Consider the following 16,580-nt stretch of genomic DNA (forward strand, 5'->3'; position numbering starts at 1 on the left):
GTAGCTTCCGATGTTAAGTCCAACTTTAAGCCGACTCATGGATGGGAGTTTCAGGGCAGTATAAAAGGTATGTAGGATATAAAATCACTTTAATATCTATCTGTAGATGAAATGTCATTTAAATGTAATCGGTCGAAATATGCTAATTTTGGCCCGGAAGGACACCCCACTGTTTATTATTATTAGCCGTACTAGGCATTCAAGTGAACAAAGTGCTAACTGTAGACAAAGTAGACATTATAATACAAGAAAGTCTAAAGTATGAGATAAAAAGTCATAATTATGAGATAAAGTCAAAATTATTAGACAAAAAGTCATAAGCAGTATGCATTATTCTGACTTTTTCCTATGCTTATGATAGAATAGGTGCATCAAAATATGCCCAAAGTCATAATAGCACTTCCCAATACCACTCACAGCCAGCAGGGGGCAGTGTATTGCAGTGTTATGTACTGTATTTAAACTAGTCAGAGAAATAATATGAACAGGTCCATGGCGCCCCCGTGTGTCTGGCCTCAGAAAGGAATTTTCCTGACCAGAGGGATCTTCTTCTTGAGGGTCAAGGTGGCGTTGACCTGCTCGGCCGACAGCAGCGTGTGCCACTGGGCCACGGGGCGGCGCGGGTTGGATAGCATGTCGGCCCAGTGTCTCAGCTGGTTGCCCGGCGCGTCGGAGCCCAGAAAGATCTTCCCCGTGGGGTCGTTCGGGGTCATGGGGTCGTGGTCCCACACGGAGATGACCAGGTTGACACGCTGAGGGTGAACACATTTATTCAGGGGCGCAAAATTCATCTGGAACAATGGGTGATTTTAAGTGTAAAAAGAAGTTAAGCACTGCTAATAGTATATAGTAATAGTAAAAAGGGAGTTTTATGCCACTTTAGAGTGTTTTTCTCCAGTATATAATATATTATAATATTACTAACACAAATATTTAGCATTCCTGGTACATAGCGCTGTTATGCTGCATGTTAGCATGCTAACATTAGCTAGTTAAAAAAATTATTTAGATTAGATTTTGAGTATTAAAATATGAAGACACTTAACACTATCATGGTAGGTGTTGCATGCTAACGTTAGCATGCCAACATTAGCATGCCTTTTTGCCAACTCAGACAAACACTAATCATGCTCAGTGGTAGCATGACAACATTAGCATAGTACCTTTTTTTTTTAGCCATTTCCATGAGTTTTAGCATTGGCATCATGCTAGGATTAGCGTGCTACGGTTAGCATTGTAGCACTTTGGCTGTTTTTCATGGGAAGAAATGTTTGCGCTGGCATGCGAGCTTTGTTGTGACATCAAGTTATAATAAAATTTTTTTAAAGTATTTCTTTTACAGTTTCAAGTAAAAGTTCACATTTAAGGTGTTTTTACATTATATTTTTAATAAAGAAAAATAATGTGAATCTAAATAATTATATATATATATATATATATCAATAATTTAATAATAATAAATAATAATAATAATAATAGACCAGTCCAGGGTGTACCCCGCCTCTCGCCCGAAGACAGCTGGGATAGGCTCCAGCACCCCCGCGACCCTCATGAGGAAAAAGCAGTAGAAAATTAATGAATGAATAATAATTATAATTATTATTATTATAACTATAAATTATACATATACATAATGTAATAATTTAATAAAATTAATTATATTATTTATATATTATTATATTATTTATATGATTATTATTATAATTTAATATAATAAAATTATTATTATTATTACTATAAATTATATATATAAATAATTTAATAATAATTTAATATAATTAATTATATTATATATATTATATTATTTATATGATGATTATTATAATTTAATATAACAATAAGAATATAATAAAATTATTATTATAATAATAATTACTATAAATTATATATATAAATAATTTAATATAATGATAATTTTTAAATATTTATAATTGACATATTTGACAGTGGCTGCACTGTAATTTCTCTACTATTGTATGTGGTTTATTAAGTTTTTCTTATTATTATTTTCTTTATTTATTACTGATTGATTTATTATTTTATTATTATCATCTTATATTGTGTAGTAAATAAAAATTAAGATATTTGACAACAGTGGAATGTTTATCTGTAGGGTATAGCAGAAGCAAAAGCATTGAACAGTTTTTTTATTCTTATTATTTTTTCTGTTTTTAATAAATGCGTTTTTTTGTGTTTTGTTTTTTTTTTAAACCTGATTCGGCCCAGTCTCACCCAGACCCCAGCTCCAATGGCCCCCAGGTAAATTGAGTTTGAGACCCCTGTGCTATATTGGCTGGTCTTTTCACCTAAAGACAGCTGGGATAGGCTCCAGCACCCTCGCTACCTACCTGTATTTGCTCCAGGGTGACTTTGAAGGTGAAGGCCTCGTTGTAGTAAGGGTTCAGCGTGTTGCTCTTGATGGACGTCTTCTTTTTCCTCCACTTCCTCTTGTCCAGAGCCAGCTGCACCTTCACGTACGGGTCTCCATGCAAAGCACACGGGAGTCTTTTCAACTTCAGATGACCGGGATGAGTCTAGGACCCCGCCCCTTTGAGTAGAAGATGCGTGATGTCTCACCTGAACTCCCGTCGAGGTCGGTGCTTTTGAGGTTCTTGGCCTCCAGGATGACCACAGTCAGTTTGCTGGCGGTGGGAACGTAACGCAGCGAGAAGCAGATCTCTCCCAGGTTCTCCTCCTGCAGCCAATCAGCATCAACGTATGCAAATGAGCCTGTGAAGTTGCGGTCTTATGTTCCGCAGATGTGAGCTTCGCTAAACCTCCGTTTTAGAGGGCTCCTCCAGGTCTCGCCATTCCTCGATGACGTGGTTCCAGTCCACCTGACCCAGTTTCAGTCTGAGCTCGCCGATGATGTCGTGTTTGGAGAATCGGTCAAAGTCAAACACCTGCAAGACTGCTACGGACTTGAGCAGCGTCGCCTTGGAGATCTGTGACCACACACACACACACGCTCGCATCATCTTCTAACCACACCCAGGAGCCAAGCGGCGCCCACCTGGAAGTTGAAGTGCTCGTTGAAGACGGCGTTGAGCGTGTTCTTCAGCACTTTGGTCTCGCAGGTCTTGGTTTTGTCAGGGAGGATATAAACCTTGACGTACGGGTCTGAGGTGCCCCCGATGTCCATGGCTTTCAGGCTGCTGGCTTGTTTGATACCCACCGTCAGCTATATACATTATACATGACTGCGTTAGCATGCAAGCTAGTTTGTCGGTGGTCATTTTGGTTAGGATTTGGGTCACCTCGGAGAGAGCGGCGTTGAACTCCAGCGAGTAGAGCAGTTTTCCTCGCGGTTGCTTTTTGGCGTCAGAATTCTCGCCCGCGCTGGGTTGAACCTGCCCAAAAAAAAAAAAAAAAGTTTAGCAACACAGGTATTAGCCACTGTGGCTGTAGGCAACCTTCTGATGAAGTTTAGCATTTGAAAGTCAGCAGGTTCTATTACTGCTGTGTTGCACTATATACTATTTTTTTTCTTGTCAAATATATATATAAAATGATTTTTTTACTTAATAAATAATATACAATATGAACAGAATTAGTATTGCTATTATAAAATAGTATAGTTAATATTGATTGAGTTATTTTGTTGGTAAAAACAACACAATGATGAATATTTGGGCAATTTACTGTTCACGCTGCACTTTACATTATGTTGTTCATATTTGGTGTCTATTTATTCCCCACATTATTATTATTGTTATTATTTATTATTACTTATCTTCTTTTGTGTCTGTGCAATGACAATAAAGGAAGTCTATCTATCTATCTATCTATCTATCTATAATGAAGCATATATAAATTCATGCAGTGACAACGATTGGCCACCAGAGGACGACAGAGCTCACCAGCGCCGAGGTGGTTTGCCCGCTCAGCGATGCGACTTTGACGTGCGCGCCGCGCCTCTGCTGGCGCCTCTTCTTCCTGCGTCTTCTGCAGCAGCACACGCACACGCACACGCACACCAGCAACAGCAGGAGCGAGCCCAAGGCCAGCAGGAGGTAAATGACCCATGGTGATACTGCAGCGTACACAAGGGGGGCGTCAGAGAGCCGGTTTCACGACATGATACCAGCTGGTATTGTGAACTCACAGGGAATTTTTCCCAGTATTCCATGGACTATGTCGCTGGCGGAGCTGTTGTTGGAGAGGATGAGCGAGGTCAAGGAGACGGGTGAAGCCTGGGTGGGCTTAAAAAATGGAGGGATGTTTGGCAACGCGATCATGATGAGGAGGATTCTGGAGGGGAGACAAGTGATGAGGACGTTGATGTCAGAAGTTACACAAATTAGAGCCCTCTAGACATGGCATAACACCCCTATAGTCACCTTTACCCTCATATTACCCAATATAGTAGACATATGAGAAGAAAAAAAAATTAGTTACAAGCTTATAGGTATGCTTTTAACATTAGAGCCCTCTAGAGATGACATAACACCCCTATAGTCATCTTTACACTCCTATTACCCAATATAGTACACATATGAGAAAGAAAAAAAAAACTTAGTTACGAGCTTATAGGTATGCTTTTACTATTAGAGCCCTCTAGAGATGATATAACACCCCTATAGTAATCTTTACCCTCCTATTACCCAGTATATTAGACATAGTAAGAGGAAATAATATATTTAAGACATAAATAGGACTTAGTGCTTGTGTATGTGTTGCTATAAATAGAAAATCTGTTTACAAAAATTAGAGCCCTCTACACATGGCATAACACCCCTATAGTCACATTTACCCTCCTATTACCCAATATAGTACACATATGAGAAAAACAAAAAACCTGGTTATGAGCTTATAGGTATGCTATAACATATAACATTAGAGCCCTCTAGAGATGATATAACACCCCTATAGTCACCTTTAACATTAGAGCCTACCTTTAAGCTCGTAACCAAGTTTTTTTTCCCTTTCTCATATGTCTACTATGTAAAGGTGACTATAGGGGTGTTATGTCATCTCTAGAGGGCTCTAATGTTAAAAGCATACCTTTAAGCTCGTAACCAAGTTTTTTTTCTCAAGTCTACTATATTGGGTGAGGTGAAGGTTACTATAGGGGTGTTATGTCATCTCTGGAGGGCTCTAATGTTAAAAGCATACCTTTAAGCTCGTAACCGAGTTTTTCTTTTCTCATATGTCTACTATATTGGGTAATAGGAGGGTAAAGGTGACTATAGGGGTGTTATGCCATGTCTAGAGGGCTCTAATGTTAAAAGCATACCTAGAAGCTCGTAACCAAGTTTTTTTTTCCTCATGTCTACAATATTGGATAATAGGAGTGTAAAGGTGACTATAGGGGTGTTATGTCATCTCTGTAGAGCTCTAATGTTAAAAGCATACCTTTAAGCTCGTAAGCAAGTTTTTTTTTCTTTCTCATATGTCTACTATATTGGGTAATAGGAGTGTAAAGGTGACTATAGGGGTGTTATTTCATGTGTAGAGGGCTCTAATGTTAAAAGCATACCTATAAGGCCGTAACCAAGTTTTTTCTTTCTTTCTCATATGTCTACGATATTGGATAATAGGAGTATAAAGGTGACTATAGGGGTGTTATGTAATCTCTAGAGGGCTCTAATGGTAAAATCATACCTTTAAGCTCGTAACCAAGTTTTTTTTTCTTTCTCATATGTCTACTATATTGGGCAATAGGAGTGTAAAGGTGACTATAGGGGTGTTATTTCATGTCTAGAAGGCTCTAATGTTAAAAGCATAAAAGCAAAATTTTGAGGGATTAACGTATTTAGCCTGTTAGCCAGCGTTAAAAGTCTTTGTTGACAATATTGCTCAGCGTTTACATACCAAAACAACACGTTCCACTTCATCCAATCATGCATCAACCAGTCACCATGGAGGAGGGGCTTCCTGAAGACGACAAGTGGTTTGACAGCTCAAAGCCACCGCCATCAACAAACAAACACACACACACACACACACAGCAAATAAACCATATAAACTAGCAGCTACTGTTTAGGTCTTGGCAGGATGTGTTGTACTACATCCGACATGGTACATTTTCCCACAGTTTTGTGGTTGAAGACGGCTTATTAGTTCAGAAACGTGCATAAATTGTACATACTTGTGGTTTAAATGAAGCATAAAATGACTAAATGAAGTAAAATCCAAATTATACATGCCAACAAGACACATTCAAAGTCGACGTGATGATATGCATGTCAAAAATATTGGTAATAGGAGCGTTTTTATGTCTTTTGTTATGTCTATTACATCAGGTAGCATGAGCGTCAAAGTGACTTTGGGGTTGTTATTTCACATCTAGAGGGTTCTAATGTTAAAAGCTCAGGTTTTCTATGTCTTATTTTCTCTCATGTTTACAATATTACTTCATAGGAGTGTAAAGGTGACTCGTGGGGTGTTATTTCATGTTCAATGTTAAAGGGCTCAATGTTAAAAAGGTCAGGAAATATTTCAATATTGAACAAAGCAACGTACTAACTCCTTATTTCTAAAATCACAAATACTTCAACTTGCTGATATAGTTCATCTTCAAACAGCTAAAATAATGCATAAGGCTAAAAATAAGCAATGAGCTAAAAATGTCATCCAATACTTCTCTATAAGAGAGGAGAAATATGATCTCAGGGAAGAATAAAAAAATAAAAATAAAAATAAAAATAAAAATAAAAATAAAAATAAAAATAAAAATAATTTAAATTCAATTATATTTTTCTTTTGGACATGTGGAACTGGGAACTGATTATGGGATGCATTCAATTGGAATCTGATGCATGTTCAAATGAAATAAAACCATGACCAGTTCTACTATAATCAGTTCCCAGTTCCACATGTCCAAAAGGAGTAGGAAGAAGCAAAGCTTATTAAATCCTACCCCTCCATCTGGTACTTTTACAATCAGTAACTGTTACATTTGTTCACTTCCTGCTTTCCATAATACAGTTTAAATGAAATAAAACCATTACCATATCTAAACTTGTGATAAACTTATCACAGTCAGGTGTGGAACCAATTCACTGCAACAAACGAGGGCAAGGTTGCTGCCCAGACACATGAGGTACGATGCGTTAGAAAACAAAGAAATGGTCTCCCTGACAGTCAAGGAAACCAGTTCTTGTGCCACAGGCTGTTTAGGCACTCGTGCGCTTCACTCACGTGCTGCAACCGACCAACGGTTCGCCAAATTCTGACGTACGGTAGTCACTTGGAAGGAAACGACTCGGAGTCAGCAGAGAAGAATATTCTCCTAAAAACAGGACAGAAGGAATAAAAAGTGTGAAAACCTTACAGACATTTTTGTACCAACCTCGGTGCTGCGGCGTGCGGCTGGAGCTCCGTCATCTTGCTTCTGCTTCGTCCCGCGGCGGCGGCGGCACCACCCTGCTGAGCACACACGTCAATCAAGAGTAGGAGGAGTAAGTTCTTTACAAAAGGTTGCAGTCTTTTATTAATCTTAAAGTACTTGGACACATTAGAAACGGGTGTTGACCACATGATGCATTTATTTCTTCACTGACATAAACGTTGCTATGTTGCTATGACAACGACGCCTTCAGGGCAGGTGCCTTGTACGGGAAGCAGAAATAAATACAATTATTGAGGTGCAGCGTGAGAGACCAGCATTCCCTTTCTAGGAATGCTGCTTTCTCAAATGATGGAAAAACAGTAAAAAAAAAAAAAAAAGAAGAAGAGTTTTGATGTTTGAGCTTCCTGGGATTAGAAGTTGATGGCTTTCCCGAAGGAGGCGGCTAAGTTGGCTTCTCTGAAGGCCTCCGACACCGTCTACAAAAAAAAAAAACAGGCTGGTGAGCGCTTGATGGATTGCTGATGTCATAACGTGCATGGGTCTTTCTTACCGGGTGGGCGTGGCAAACCCTGGCCACGTCCTCGCATGAGGCGCCGTACTCCATGGCCAAAGCGGCCTCGTTGATCATCTCTCCCGCCCCCTAACGGGTGGGAAAAAAAAGGTGACGTTTATTCGAGGCTTCTCTCGTTTGGTTCGAGAGGTCTTACGGTTCCGAGGATGTGAGCTCCCAGCATCCTGTCCGTCTCCTTGTGGCTCAGGATCTTCACCAGACCGTCCGTGTCGGCGTTGGTCTTAGCGCGACTGTTGGCGGCGAAGGGGAACTTGCCCACTTTGAAGGGCGTGCCCTGGGGAGCAGAGGAGCATTTGTATTTTGATTTCTTTTTAAAAAAAAAATAACATTAAACTGTATTACGGAAAGCAGGAAGTGAACAAATGTAACAGTTACTGATTATAAAAGTAAGGGGTAGAATTTAATAAGCTTTGCTTCACCTCAAAGTCCCGCTAAATTTAACTAAAAAAATAAAGAAAAAAAGAATTAAAAAAAAATTATTTAAAAAAATACTTAAATTATATGAGGAAAGCAGGAAGTGAACAAATGTAACAGTTACTGATTGTAAAAGTACCAGATGGAGGGGTAGGATTTAATAAGCTTTGCTTCACCTCAAAGTCCCGCTAAATTTAAGTAAAAAAATAAATACAATTTAAAAAATTAATTAAAAAAAAAAAAAAAATTAAACTATATTAGGAAAGCAGGAAGTGAACAAATGTAACAGTTACTGATTGTAAATGTACCAGATGGAGGGGTAGGATTTAATAAGCTTTGCTTCACATCAAAGCCCCGCAAAATTTAAATAAATATAATTTTCAAAATTAATGAAAAACTTATAAAAAATTTTTTTAACTTCACTCGCTAAATGTACTGCAAAAAAAGGTCAGTAAGGATAATTCATAATGCCGCCTATAGAGAACATACTAACTCCTTATTTCTAAAATCACTAATACTTAAACTTGCACGTCAAGTCACATCAAGTCACGTAGCGTAACGTAGCGTAACATAGCATAACGTAGCATAGCGTAGCGTGAAGTAAAGTCACGTCAAGTCACATCAAGTCACGTCAAGTCACGTAGCATAGCGTAGCATAGCGTAGCATAGCATAGCATAGCGTAGCATAGCGTGAAGTAAAGTCACGTAAAGTCACAAAGTCAAGTAAAGTCAAGTCAAGTAAAGTCAAACTAAACAAAAACTTTACAAAAAAAAATAAATCTACAATAAACTACAAAAAAAAATGTTTACCTACGAAAAACTTAAACTATATTAGGAAAGCAGGAAGTGTCAAGTCAAGTCAAGTAAAACTAAACTCAACAAAAACTACAAAAAACAAAAAAAAAACTTAAACTATATTATGAAAGCAGGAAGTGAACAAATGTAACAGTTAGTGATTGTAAAAGTACCAGATGGAGGGGTAGGATTTAATAAGCTTAGCTTCTTCCTACTCCTTTTGGACATGTGGAACTGGGAACTGATTATGGGATGCATTCAATTGGAATCTGATGCATGTTCAAATGAAATAAAACCATCCTAAAATCTGATTCAATAATAGCCAATAGTTGTTTGTTTTGTGTCGCCATGGCGACACCTCACCTCCTCCTTGAGTTGTTCCTCAGTCTTGCCCACCCAGGCCACCTCAGGGTGCGTGTAGATGACGGAGGGGACGCAGTTGTAGTCAATGTGCACGGCGCCGCCCGCCATGCCCTCCACACAGATTATTCCCTCGTCCTCGGCCTTGTGGGCCAACATGGGCCCCGCCACCACATCCCCAATGGCGTAAATGCTAGGAAGTGAGGGTCGGTGATTGAGACTATGATGCAGATGCGGATGTGTGACATCATCACCACCGGAGACGTGCAGCACCTTGGAACGCTGGTCTGGAAGCGGTTGTTGACGGGGATCCGCCCCCTGTTGTCCAGCTCGATGCCCACCGCCTCCAGACCCAGGTTCTGGGTGAAAGGTCGTCGGCCGATGCACACCAGCAACACGTCGCACGTCAGCGTCTCGTTCTTGCCGCCAGCCGCCGCCTCCACGCTGTAACGCACCCACAGCTGCTTTAACTATACTACACACTATACAGGAAATGCATCGTTCAACAGACTAAAGAATCAGAAAGAACATATAAGACTTAATAAATAAGTTGACTACAAACCTATCAGGACAGACCACCCTATTTATTTCATGGTTGGAACATCTACAATGATAATATGGAAATCACTCCACACTCTTTATTGCTCTCTGGTTCTACCATATCTTACTTATTGTGGGGAAATATGGGATAAGAACTAGAAAAGCAATCTTCACTCACTAAATGTACTGCAAAAAAGGTTAATTCATAATGCCGCATACAGAGAACATACTAACTCCTTATTTCTAAAATCACTAATACTTCAACTTGCACCTCGTACTTCGGTGCGTGACAAAAGTAAAGAAAAATTTAAAGTAAAATTAAAGGTAAAGGAGAGTTAAAGTAAAAGTAAAAGCTAAAGAGTTAAATCTAAAGAGTTAAATCTAAAGAGTTAAAGCTAGAGTTAAAGCTAAAGAGTTAAAGCTAAAGAGTTAAAGTTAGAGTTAAAGCTAAAGAGTTAAAGCTAAAGAGTTAAAGCTAAAGAGTTAAAGCTAGAGTTAAAGCTAAAGAGTTAAAGCTAGAGTTAAAGCTAGAGTTAAAGCTAGAGTTAAAGCTAGAGTTAAAGTTAAAGAGTTAAAGCAAGAGTTAAAGCAAGAGTTAAAGTTAAAGAGTTAGAGTTAAAGAGTTAGAGTTAAAGAGTTAGAGTTAAAGAGTTAGAGTTAAAGAGTTAGAGTTAAAGAGTTAGAGTTAAAGAGTTAGAGTTAACGAGTTGAAGCTAACGAGTTAAAGAGTTAAAGAAACGGTAAAGTAACGGTGTAGTAAAACTTGTAGTAAAACTTGTAGGAAAACTTGTAGGAAAACTTGTAGGAAAACTTGTAGGAAAACTTGTAGGAAAACTTGTAGGAAAACTTGTAGGAAAACTTGTAGGAAAACTTGTAGGAAAACTTGTAGGAAAACTTGTAGGAAAACTTGTAGGAAAACTTGTAGGAAAACTTGTAGGAAAACTTGTAGGAAAACTTGTAGGAAAACTTGTAGGAAAACTTGTAGGAAAACTTGTAGGAAAACTTGTAGGAAAACTAAAATTCAATTAAATTAAATTCCTACTCCTTTTGGAGCCGAGGGTGGTGGTAGGCGGGGCCCGAGGTGGTTACTCACGCCACGTCCATCTTGCCGTCGGGCCTCCTGGTGGCGCCCATCACTTTGGTGCCCAGCTTGAACTTGAGGCCTTGCTTCTGCAGGATACGCTGGAAGTTCTTGGAGATCTCCATGTCGATGCCCATGCCGCCCACGTGGCCCAGGAACTCCACCGCCGTCACCTTGGACCCCAGACGCTGCCACACGGAACCCTTACGGGACAGGCGGACTACGGTCAGCGTTGCGGTTGGCCCGAGAGACACCATGCGTCATGTGACTCGAACGACACGCACCAGCTCCACTCCGATGACGCCCGCTCCGATCACGATCAGCTCCTCCGGGACTTTCTTCAGGGACAGCGCTCCGGTGGACGACACCACCGTCTCCTCGTCGATCTGCAACGCGAGAACACGAATGAGCGCCACACGGAAACCGCCGCGTCACTGACGGACGGAAGAGGCGCACCTGTATTCCAGGGAAGGGCGTGACCTCAGAGCCGGTGGCGATGAGGATGTTCTTGGTGTTGATGACTTGCTCGCTGCCGTCGTCCGCCGTGGCCGTCACCTGGTTCTTACCCGTCACCCTGCCAAAGCCGTTGACGTGGGTCACCTGACAAAAACACGTCAGTGTCGGAGAGCAGCGACAAAGATGCGGGAAACCTAATGTTAAAGGTGACTATAGGGGTGTAATATCATCTCTAGAGGGCTCTAATGTTAAAAGCATACCTATAATCTCATAACCAAGTTTTTTTTCTTCTCATATGTCTACTATATTGTTTAATAGGAGGGGAAAGGTGACTATAGGGGTGCTATGCCATGTCTAGAGGGCTCTAATTTTTGTAAGCAGATTTTCCATTTATAGCAACACATACACAAGCACTAAGTCCTATTTATGTCTTAAATATATTATTTCCTCTTACTACGTCTAATATACTGGGTAATAGGAGGGTAAAGGTTACTATAGGGGTGTTATGTCATCTCTAGAGGGCTCTAATGTTAAAAGCATACCTTTAAGCTCATAACCAAGTTTTTTTCTGTCTCATATGTCTATTATATTGGGTAATATGAGTCTAAATGTGACTATAGGGGTGCTATATCATCTCTAGAGGGCTCTAATGTTAAAAGCATACCTATAAGCTCGTAACCAGGTTTTTTGTTTTTCTCATATGTCTACTATATTGGGTAATAGGAGGGTAAAGGTGACTATAGGGGTGTTATACCATGTCTAGAGGGCTCTAATTTTTGTGAACAGGTTTTCTATTTATAGCCCCGTCGAGAGGTCTCACTTTGTTCTGTTTGAAGAGATGCGCGATGCCCCCGGTGAGCGCTTTGACCGCCCCGCTTTTCTGAGCCATCATCTTCTCCAGGTTGAGCGAGATCCCTGAGACTGAACAAATACGCGACTCAGACAGACGGAACCGACGCCGAAACGTAACTTAAAATGCAAACAAAACAGACGTTTGTCTTACTTTCAATGCCTCTGCTCTCAAAGTCTTTTCCGTGGGCCTGGTGGTACAGGTAAGAGTTGTTCAACAGAGCCTACACAAGGGAAACATACGTTAGACGTATATGAACAGAAATCATCAAATGTCATATGGAAATATGCTTACTTTGGAAGGGATGCAGCCGACATTCAGGCAGGTTCCACCCAATGTGGGATTCTTCTCCACACAGACTGTCTGTGGAAAAGCCAAATACTGTGGTCTTTTTTTTCCACTTAACATCCAAAAATAAACAGTACAGTTTATTGTCTATAAAATGTGTATAGTGTTAACATTTGTGGTTGTCATTGTATTTACATAATTTTCTATTTTATATATGATATATATTTCTATTTTCTGTTTGAGTAAGGACCTCAAACAATGCACAGCGATCATGATGTGCTATATATATATATATATATATAAATATATATATATATATATATATATATATATATATATATATATATATATTGACCTATTGACCTATATATCACTATATTGACAGTTACTATGGTACCATGGCATCCAATGACATTATGTCATTGGATGCTCATTGTACTTCGGTACGTGAAAAAAAATAAAAAATAAAGTCATACATTCAATTGTAATCTGATGCATGTTCAAATGAAATTACCATTACCATATCTATGGGAAAATTTGCTTTGTTTAATGTCCATTTTGGTTTTAGTCGCACTTTCTGGAACGGATTCAGGATGTTAACCAAGGCACCGCTGTATTAACAAGTCAAAGACTTCACTACACATCTTAAAAAATGGACCTCTGCCCACTCATGGTCATTCGGACGTAGAGCTTTAAATGTTTTTATAGTAATGGTAATGGTTTTATTTAATTTGAACATGCATCAGATTCCAATTGAATGCATCCCATAATCAGTTCCCAGTTCCACATGTCCAAAAGGAGTAGGAAGAAGCAAAGCTTATTAAATCCTACCCCTCCATCTGGTACTTTTACAATCAGGTTTTTTTTAATGTTCTTTTTTGTTGTTTTTTTTGTATTTTTTAGTTTAGTTTTAATTTAATTTAAGTTTAGTGTAGTTTAGTTTTTACTTTACTTTTGTCATGTACCGAAGTAGGAGGTACTTACTTTTACCTTTAACTCTACCTTTAACTCCACCTTTAACTCCACCTTTAACTCCACCTTTAACTCCACCTTTAACTCCACCTTTAACTCCACCTTTAACTCCACCTTTAACTCCACCTTTAACTTTACTTTTGTCACGTACCAAAGTACGAGGTGCAAGTTGAAGTATTTGTGATTTTAGAAATAAGGAGTTGGTATGTTCTCTGTAGGCGGCATTATGAATTATCCTTACTGACCTTTTTTGCAGTACATTTAGTGTATATGCATACTACATTTAGTGTGAGTGAAGAATACTTTTATAGTTATTATCCCATATTTCCACACAATAAGTAAGCTATGGTAGAAGCAGAGAGCAATAAAGAGTGTGGAGTGATTTCTGATTGAGAACAAATTTTGCTTTGTTCGATATTGCAATATTTCAGAGTAATATTTATATTTCCGAGTAACCAAGTACGACCAAGTATGTTTCCAAGTACGGAACCTCTGACACGTAAAACTGTTTAAACCTTTATTTACCATCAGTGTAAATAAGCTTCAGCTTCTAATGTACATCCTGGTACCTTGAATCCGAGCTGTGCTGCCTTGATGGCGGCGACGTAGCCGCCAGGACCGGAACCGACCACTGTGACATCGGCATCGACTGCATACAAACAAGACATGGTCACATGTTTAGAACTACGAATAACGCTTTGTACTGCAGATTGCAATCCATAGTGTTATCTTACTTGCGGATTTGTCGGCGTACGTTCGGACGGAAAGACCCACGGCTCCGTGCAGCTTGCAGGGGAGGTGATGACTCCGCTGTGACAACAACAACAACAAAAATACATTTACTGCAAATAAATAATTCCAAATAACCACATTATTATTTAAATGTAATTTGTGCAGCCAGGAATGGAATAGAATTAAGGCAATAAATGTGGTAATAAACAAGTTATGTACTCTAAAACGCGAAAAACACTGTTAATGTTGTTAATACTGTTATTATTACATGTAGTATATCATGTCTATCATATAATAACAATACTGTGTCCCTATATGTGGTCTAAATGTAATTACTTTTTATTATTTTGTAACTTTTGCTATCGATGACTGCACATGACGACATTTTAATTGCTAACAACAAATTAGGTAACCTTTGCTAGGCTATGCTAACCTTTGCTAGGCTACGCCATCGAGTTGTCATCCGGGCAACCAGTGATATGTATATATTAATGTGGAAAAATAATGAATACAAATACGGTTTGTTTCCAAAAACAATGTTTACAAAGATTAAAACGTATTTAATGCGGGAAAAGAAGTAGTCACATTTAGAACACAGCGGTAAAGTTTCTAAAATTTCTCAAGTTTCTCAACATTCTGCTCAGCTGTCACTATGCCGAATGACGCCGATATAAATTATAAAACGGGTGGATTATATCAACACAGACTAAAATTAATATTTCGTTTGTCATGTTCTCTAAAGTACTACAACGCTTATTTTATTAGTGGACTCTGGTGTTATTAGCAAACATGCTAGCCGGCCGAGACACGACATGTGAAAATATAACAACCAGCGAACGTGACGTGTTTGACACTCACGGCCGACAAACAAGCGACACGCATCGGGTTAGTGCGTGGATTTCTTACCGTGGCCAGAGATCGATATAAATGTGTCCAGCTGTGCATTTTGTCGTATGTCTCCTCACGTCAACGTTAACCTCCAGCAGGCCGAGCAGCCAAGGACTCCTGACAGCGCGTCGCCTTAATATGACGTCACCAGTGATTCAACTGTACTGCTACTATTAAAAAGACTGCTGTTTCAGATTTTGGTTTTAAGAAGTATATAATGTATTTTTTAATCTTTTTGTTCGTACAATACAATAAAAAAGCATATTTAACACACAAATGTGATTAATTATGATTAATTATTTTGAAAACTGTGACTAATTTCATTTAAATTTGTTATCATATATTGAAAAAAATAATATTCTAAGATTTTGAGATTACAGTGGGACTAAAAAGTAGGGAAGTTAGAAAAAAACGCTTGTAAATAAAGTTATAAAGAGTTTTTTTTTCTCTTAAATATTATTATTTCTCTTATGTTATTATATTACGCATTTTTCCCACAAATTTACAAGAATAAAATTGTAAATGTATTCAAAATATTTTATTATTTTCATAACAGGCATTGCCTCTGAGAGTTAAGAAAAGGGGTTTCTTATGTGACCTTTGACCTTGGGCGTGTGGAGGGGGGCGGGGCAAGAAAGGCCCAACATGCTAAGAAGTATATAATGTAATTTTGAATCTTTTTGTTCGTACAATACAATAAAAAAAAGCATATTTAACACACAAATGTGATTAATTATGATTAATTATTTTGAAAACTGTGACTAATTTCATTTAAATTTGTTATCATATATTGAAAAAAATAATACTCTTAAGATTTTGAGAGTAAAGTGGGACTAAAAAGTAGGAAAGTTAGAAAAAAAACGCTTGTAAATAAAGTTATAAAGAGTTTTTTCTCTTAAATATTATTATTTCTCTTATGTTATTATATTACGCATTTTTCCCACAAATTTACAAGAATAAAATTGTAAATGTTTTCAAAATATGTTATTATTTTTTTATTATTATTGTCTCTGACAGTTAAGAAAAGAGGTTTCTTATGTGACCTTTGACCTTGGGCGTGTGGAGGGGGCGGGGCAAGGAAAGCCAAACATTCTAATTGGCTCTAATCCGCGCCATTGTAAAAATAAGTGAAAAGTCAAGGAAAAAAAATTCGGTCCTGCAGTTTAGCCAATTCTCCACTAAGGGGCGCCAAAAGCTATTTGTTTATACCTTCACCAAGTTTTCATAATTGAAGTCATTTATATAAATAATTGTGAGTGAATTCATTAGTTTGTCAACAAATTGTGACAAATAACAAATAACTGGGAGTTTGTAGTTTATCTGGGACGATGAAGACACC

General features: G+C 38.4%; 2 protein-coding genes and 1 long non-coding RNA gene across 3 annotated transcripts in view; 1 reads left to right on the forward strand and 2 right to left on the reverse strand.

Moving 5' to 3' along the window:
• The window catches only part of LOC131138528 (uncharacterized), a 15,060-nt gene extending 11,422 nt beyond the window's left edge, over window positions 1-3,638 (forward strand). Inside the window, exon 5 of the long non-coding RNA XR_009132101.1 lies at window positions 2,457-3,638. This is a non-coding gene — a long non-coding RNA (uncharacterized LOC131138528). The remainder of the gene's footprint in view (window positions 1-2,456) is intronic.
• The window catches only part of LOC131138524 (synaptotagmin-1-like), a 35,255-nt gene that overhangs the window by 1,034 nt on the left and 17,641 nt on the right, over window positions 1-16,580 (reverse strand). The window contains exons 2-12 of the mRNA XM_058087503.1: window positions 7,295-7,368; window positions 7,144-7,234; window positions 5,815-5,877; window positions 4,106-4,251; window positions 3,861-4,033; window positions 3,258-3,350; window positions 3,014-3,181; window positions 2,778-2,945; window positions 2,578-2,695; window positions 2,349-2,482; window positions 1-752 (exon numbers count right to left, since the gene is read on the reverse strand). The exon at window positions 1-752 is cut by the window's left edge and continues 1,034 nt beyond it. Of these exons, the coding sequence (XP_057943486.1) occupies window positions 516-752; window positions 2,349-2,482; window positions 2,578-2,695; window positions 2,778-2,945; window positions 3,014-3,181; window positions 3,258-3,350; window positions 3,861-4,033; window positions 4,106-4,238 (1,224 nt within the window). The 5' untranslated portion in view covers window positions 4,239-4,251; window positions 5,815-5,877; window positions 7,144-7,234; window positions 7,295-7,368 and the 3' untranslated portion in view covers window positions 1-515. The remainder of the gene's footprint in view (window positions 753-2,348; window positions 2,483-2,577; window positions 2,696-2,777; window positions 2,946-3,013; window positions 3,182-3,257; window positions 3,351-3,860; window positions 4,034-4,105; window positions 4,252-5,814; window positions 5,878-7,143; window positions 7,235-7,294; window positions 7,369-16,580) is intronic.
• On the reverse strand, window positions 7,473-15,401 carry dldh (dihydrolipoamide dehydrogenase). The gene is made up of 14 exons (XM_058087502.1): window positions 15,260-15,401; window positions 14,356-14,431; window positions 14,191-14,270; window positions 12,656-12,724; window positions 12,515-12,584; window positions 12,332-12,432; window positions 11,512-11,655; window positions 11,340-11,441; window positions 11,068-11,258; window positions 9,708-9,878; window positions 9,438-9,627; window positions 8,002-8,139; window positions 7,845-7,934; window positions 7,473-7,770 (listed from the first exon to the last, which is right to left on the reverse strand). Exons 1-14 carry the CDS (start codon window positions 15,296-15,298, stop codon window positions 7,705-7,707), a joined length of 1,527 nt encoding a protein of 508 aa, XP_057943485.1. The 5' UTR covers window positions 15,299-15,401; the 3' UTR covers window positions 7,473-7,704.

The sequence above is a fragment of the Doryrhamphus excisus genome, chromosome 11 (assembly GCF_030265055.1).
Source record: "Doryrhamphus excisus isolate RoL2022-K1 chromosome 11, RoL_Dexc_1.0, whole genome shotgun sequence".
NCBI lineage: Eukaryota > Metazoa > Chordata > Actinopteri > Syngnathiformes > Syngnathidae > Doryrhamphus > Doryrhamphus excisus.

What these genes read in the sequence shown, in the direction of transcription:
- dldh (XM_058087502.1), bottom strand. Translation starts at nt 15,298, where the DNA reads ATGCACAGCTGGACACATTTATATCGATCTCTGGCCACG. An exon ending in CAGCACAGCTCGGATTCAAG is followed by an intron (nt 12,725 to 14,190) that starts GTACCAGGATGT and finishes GCTTTTCCACAG; the next exon opens with ACAGTCTGTGTGGAGAAGAA. An exon ending in CGCCCTTCCCTGGAATACAG is followed by an intron (nt 11,442 to 11,511) that starts GTGCGCCTCTTC and finishes CTCGCGTTGCAG; the next exon opens with ATCGACGAGGAGACGGTGGT.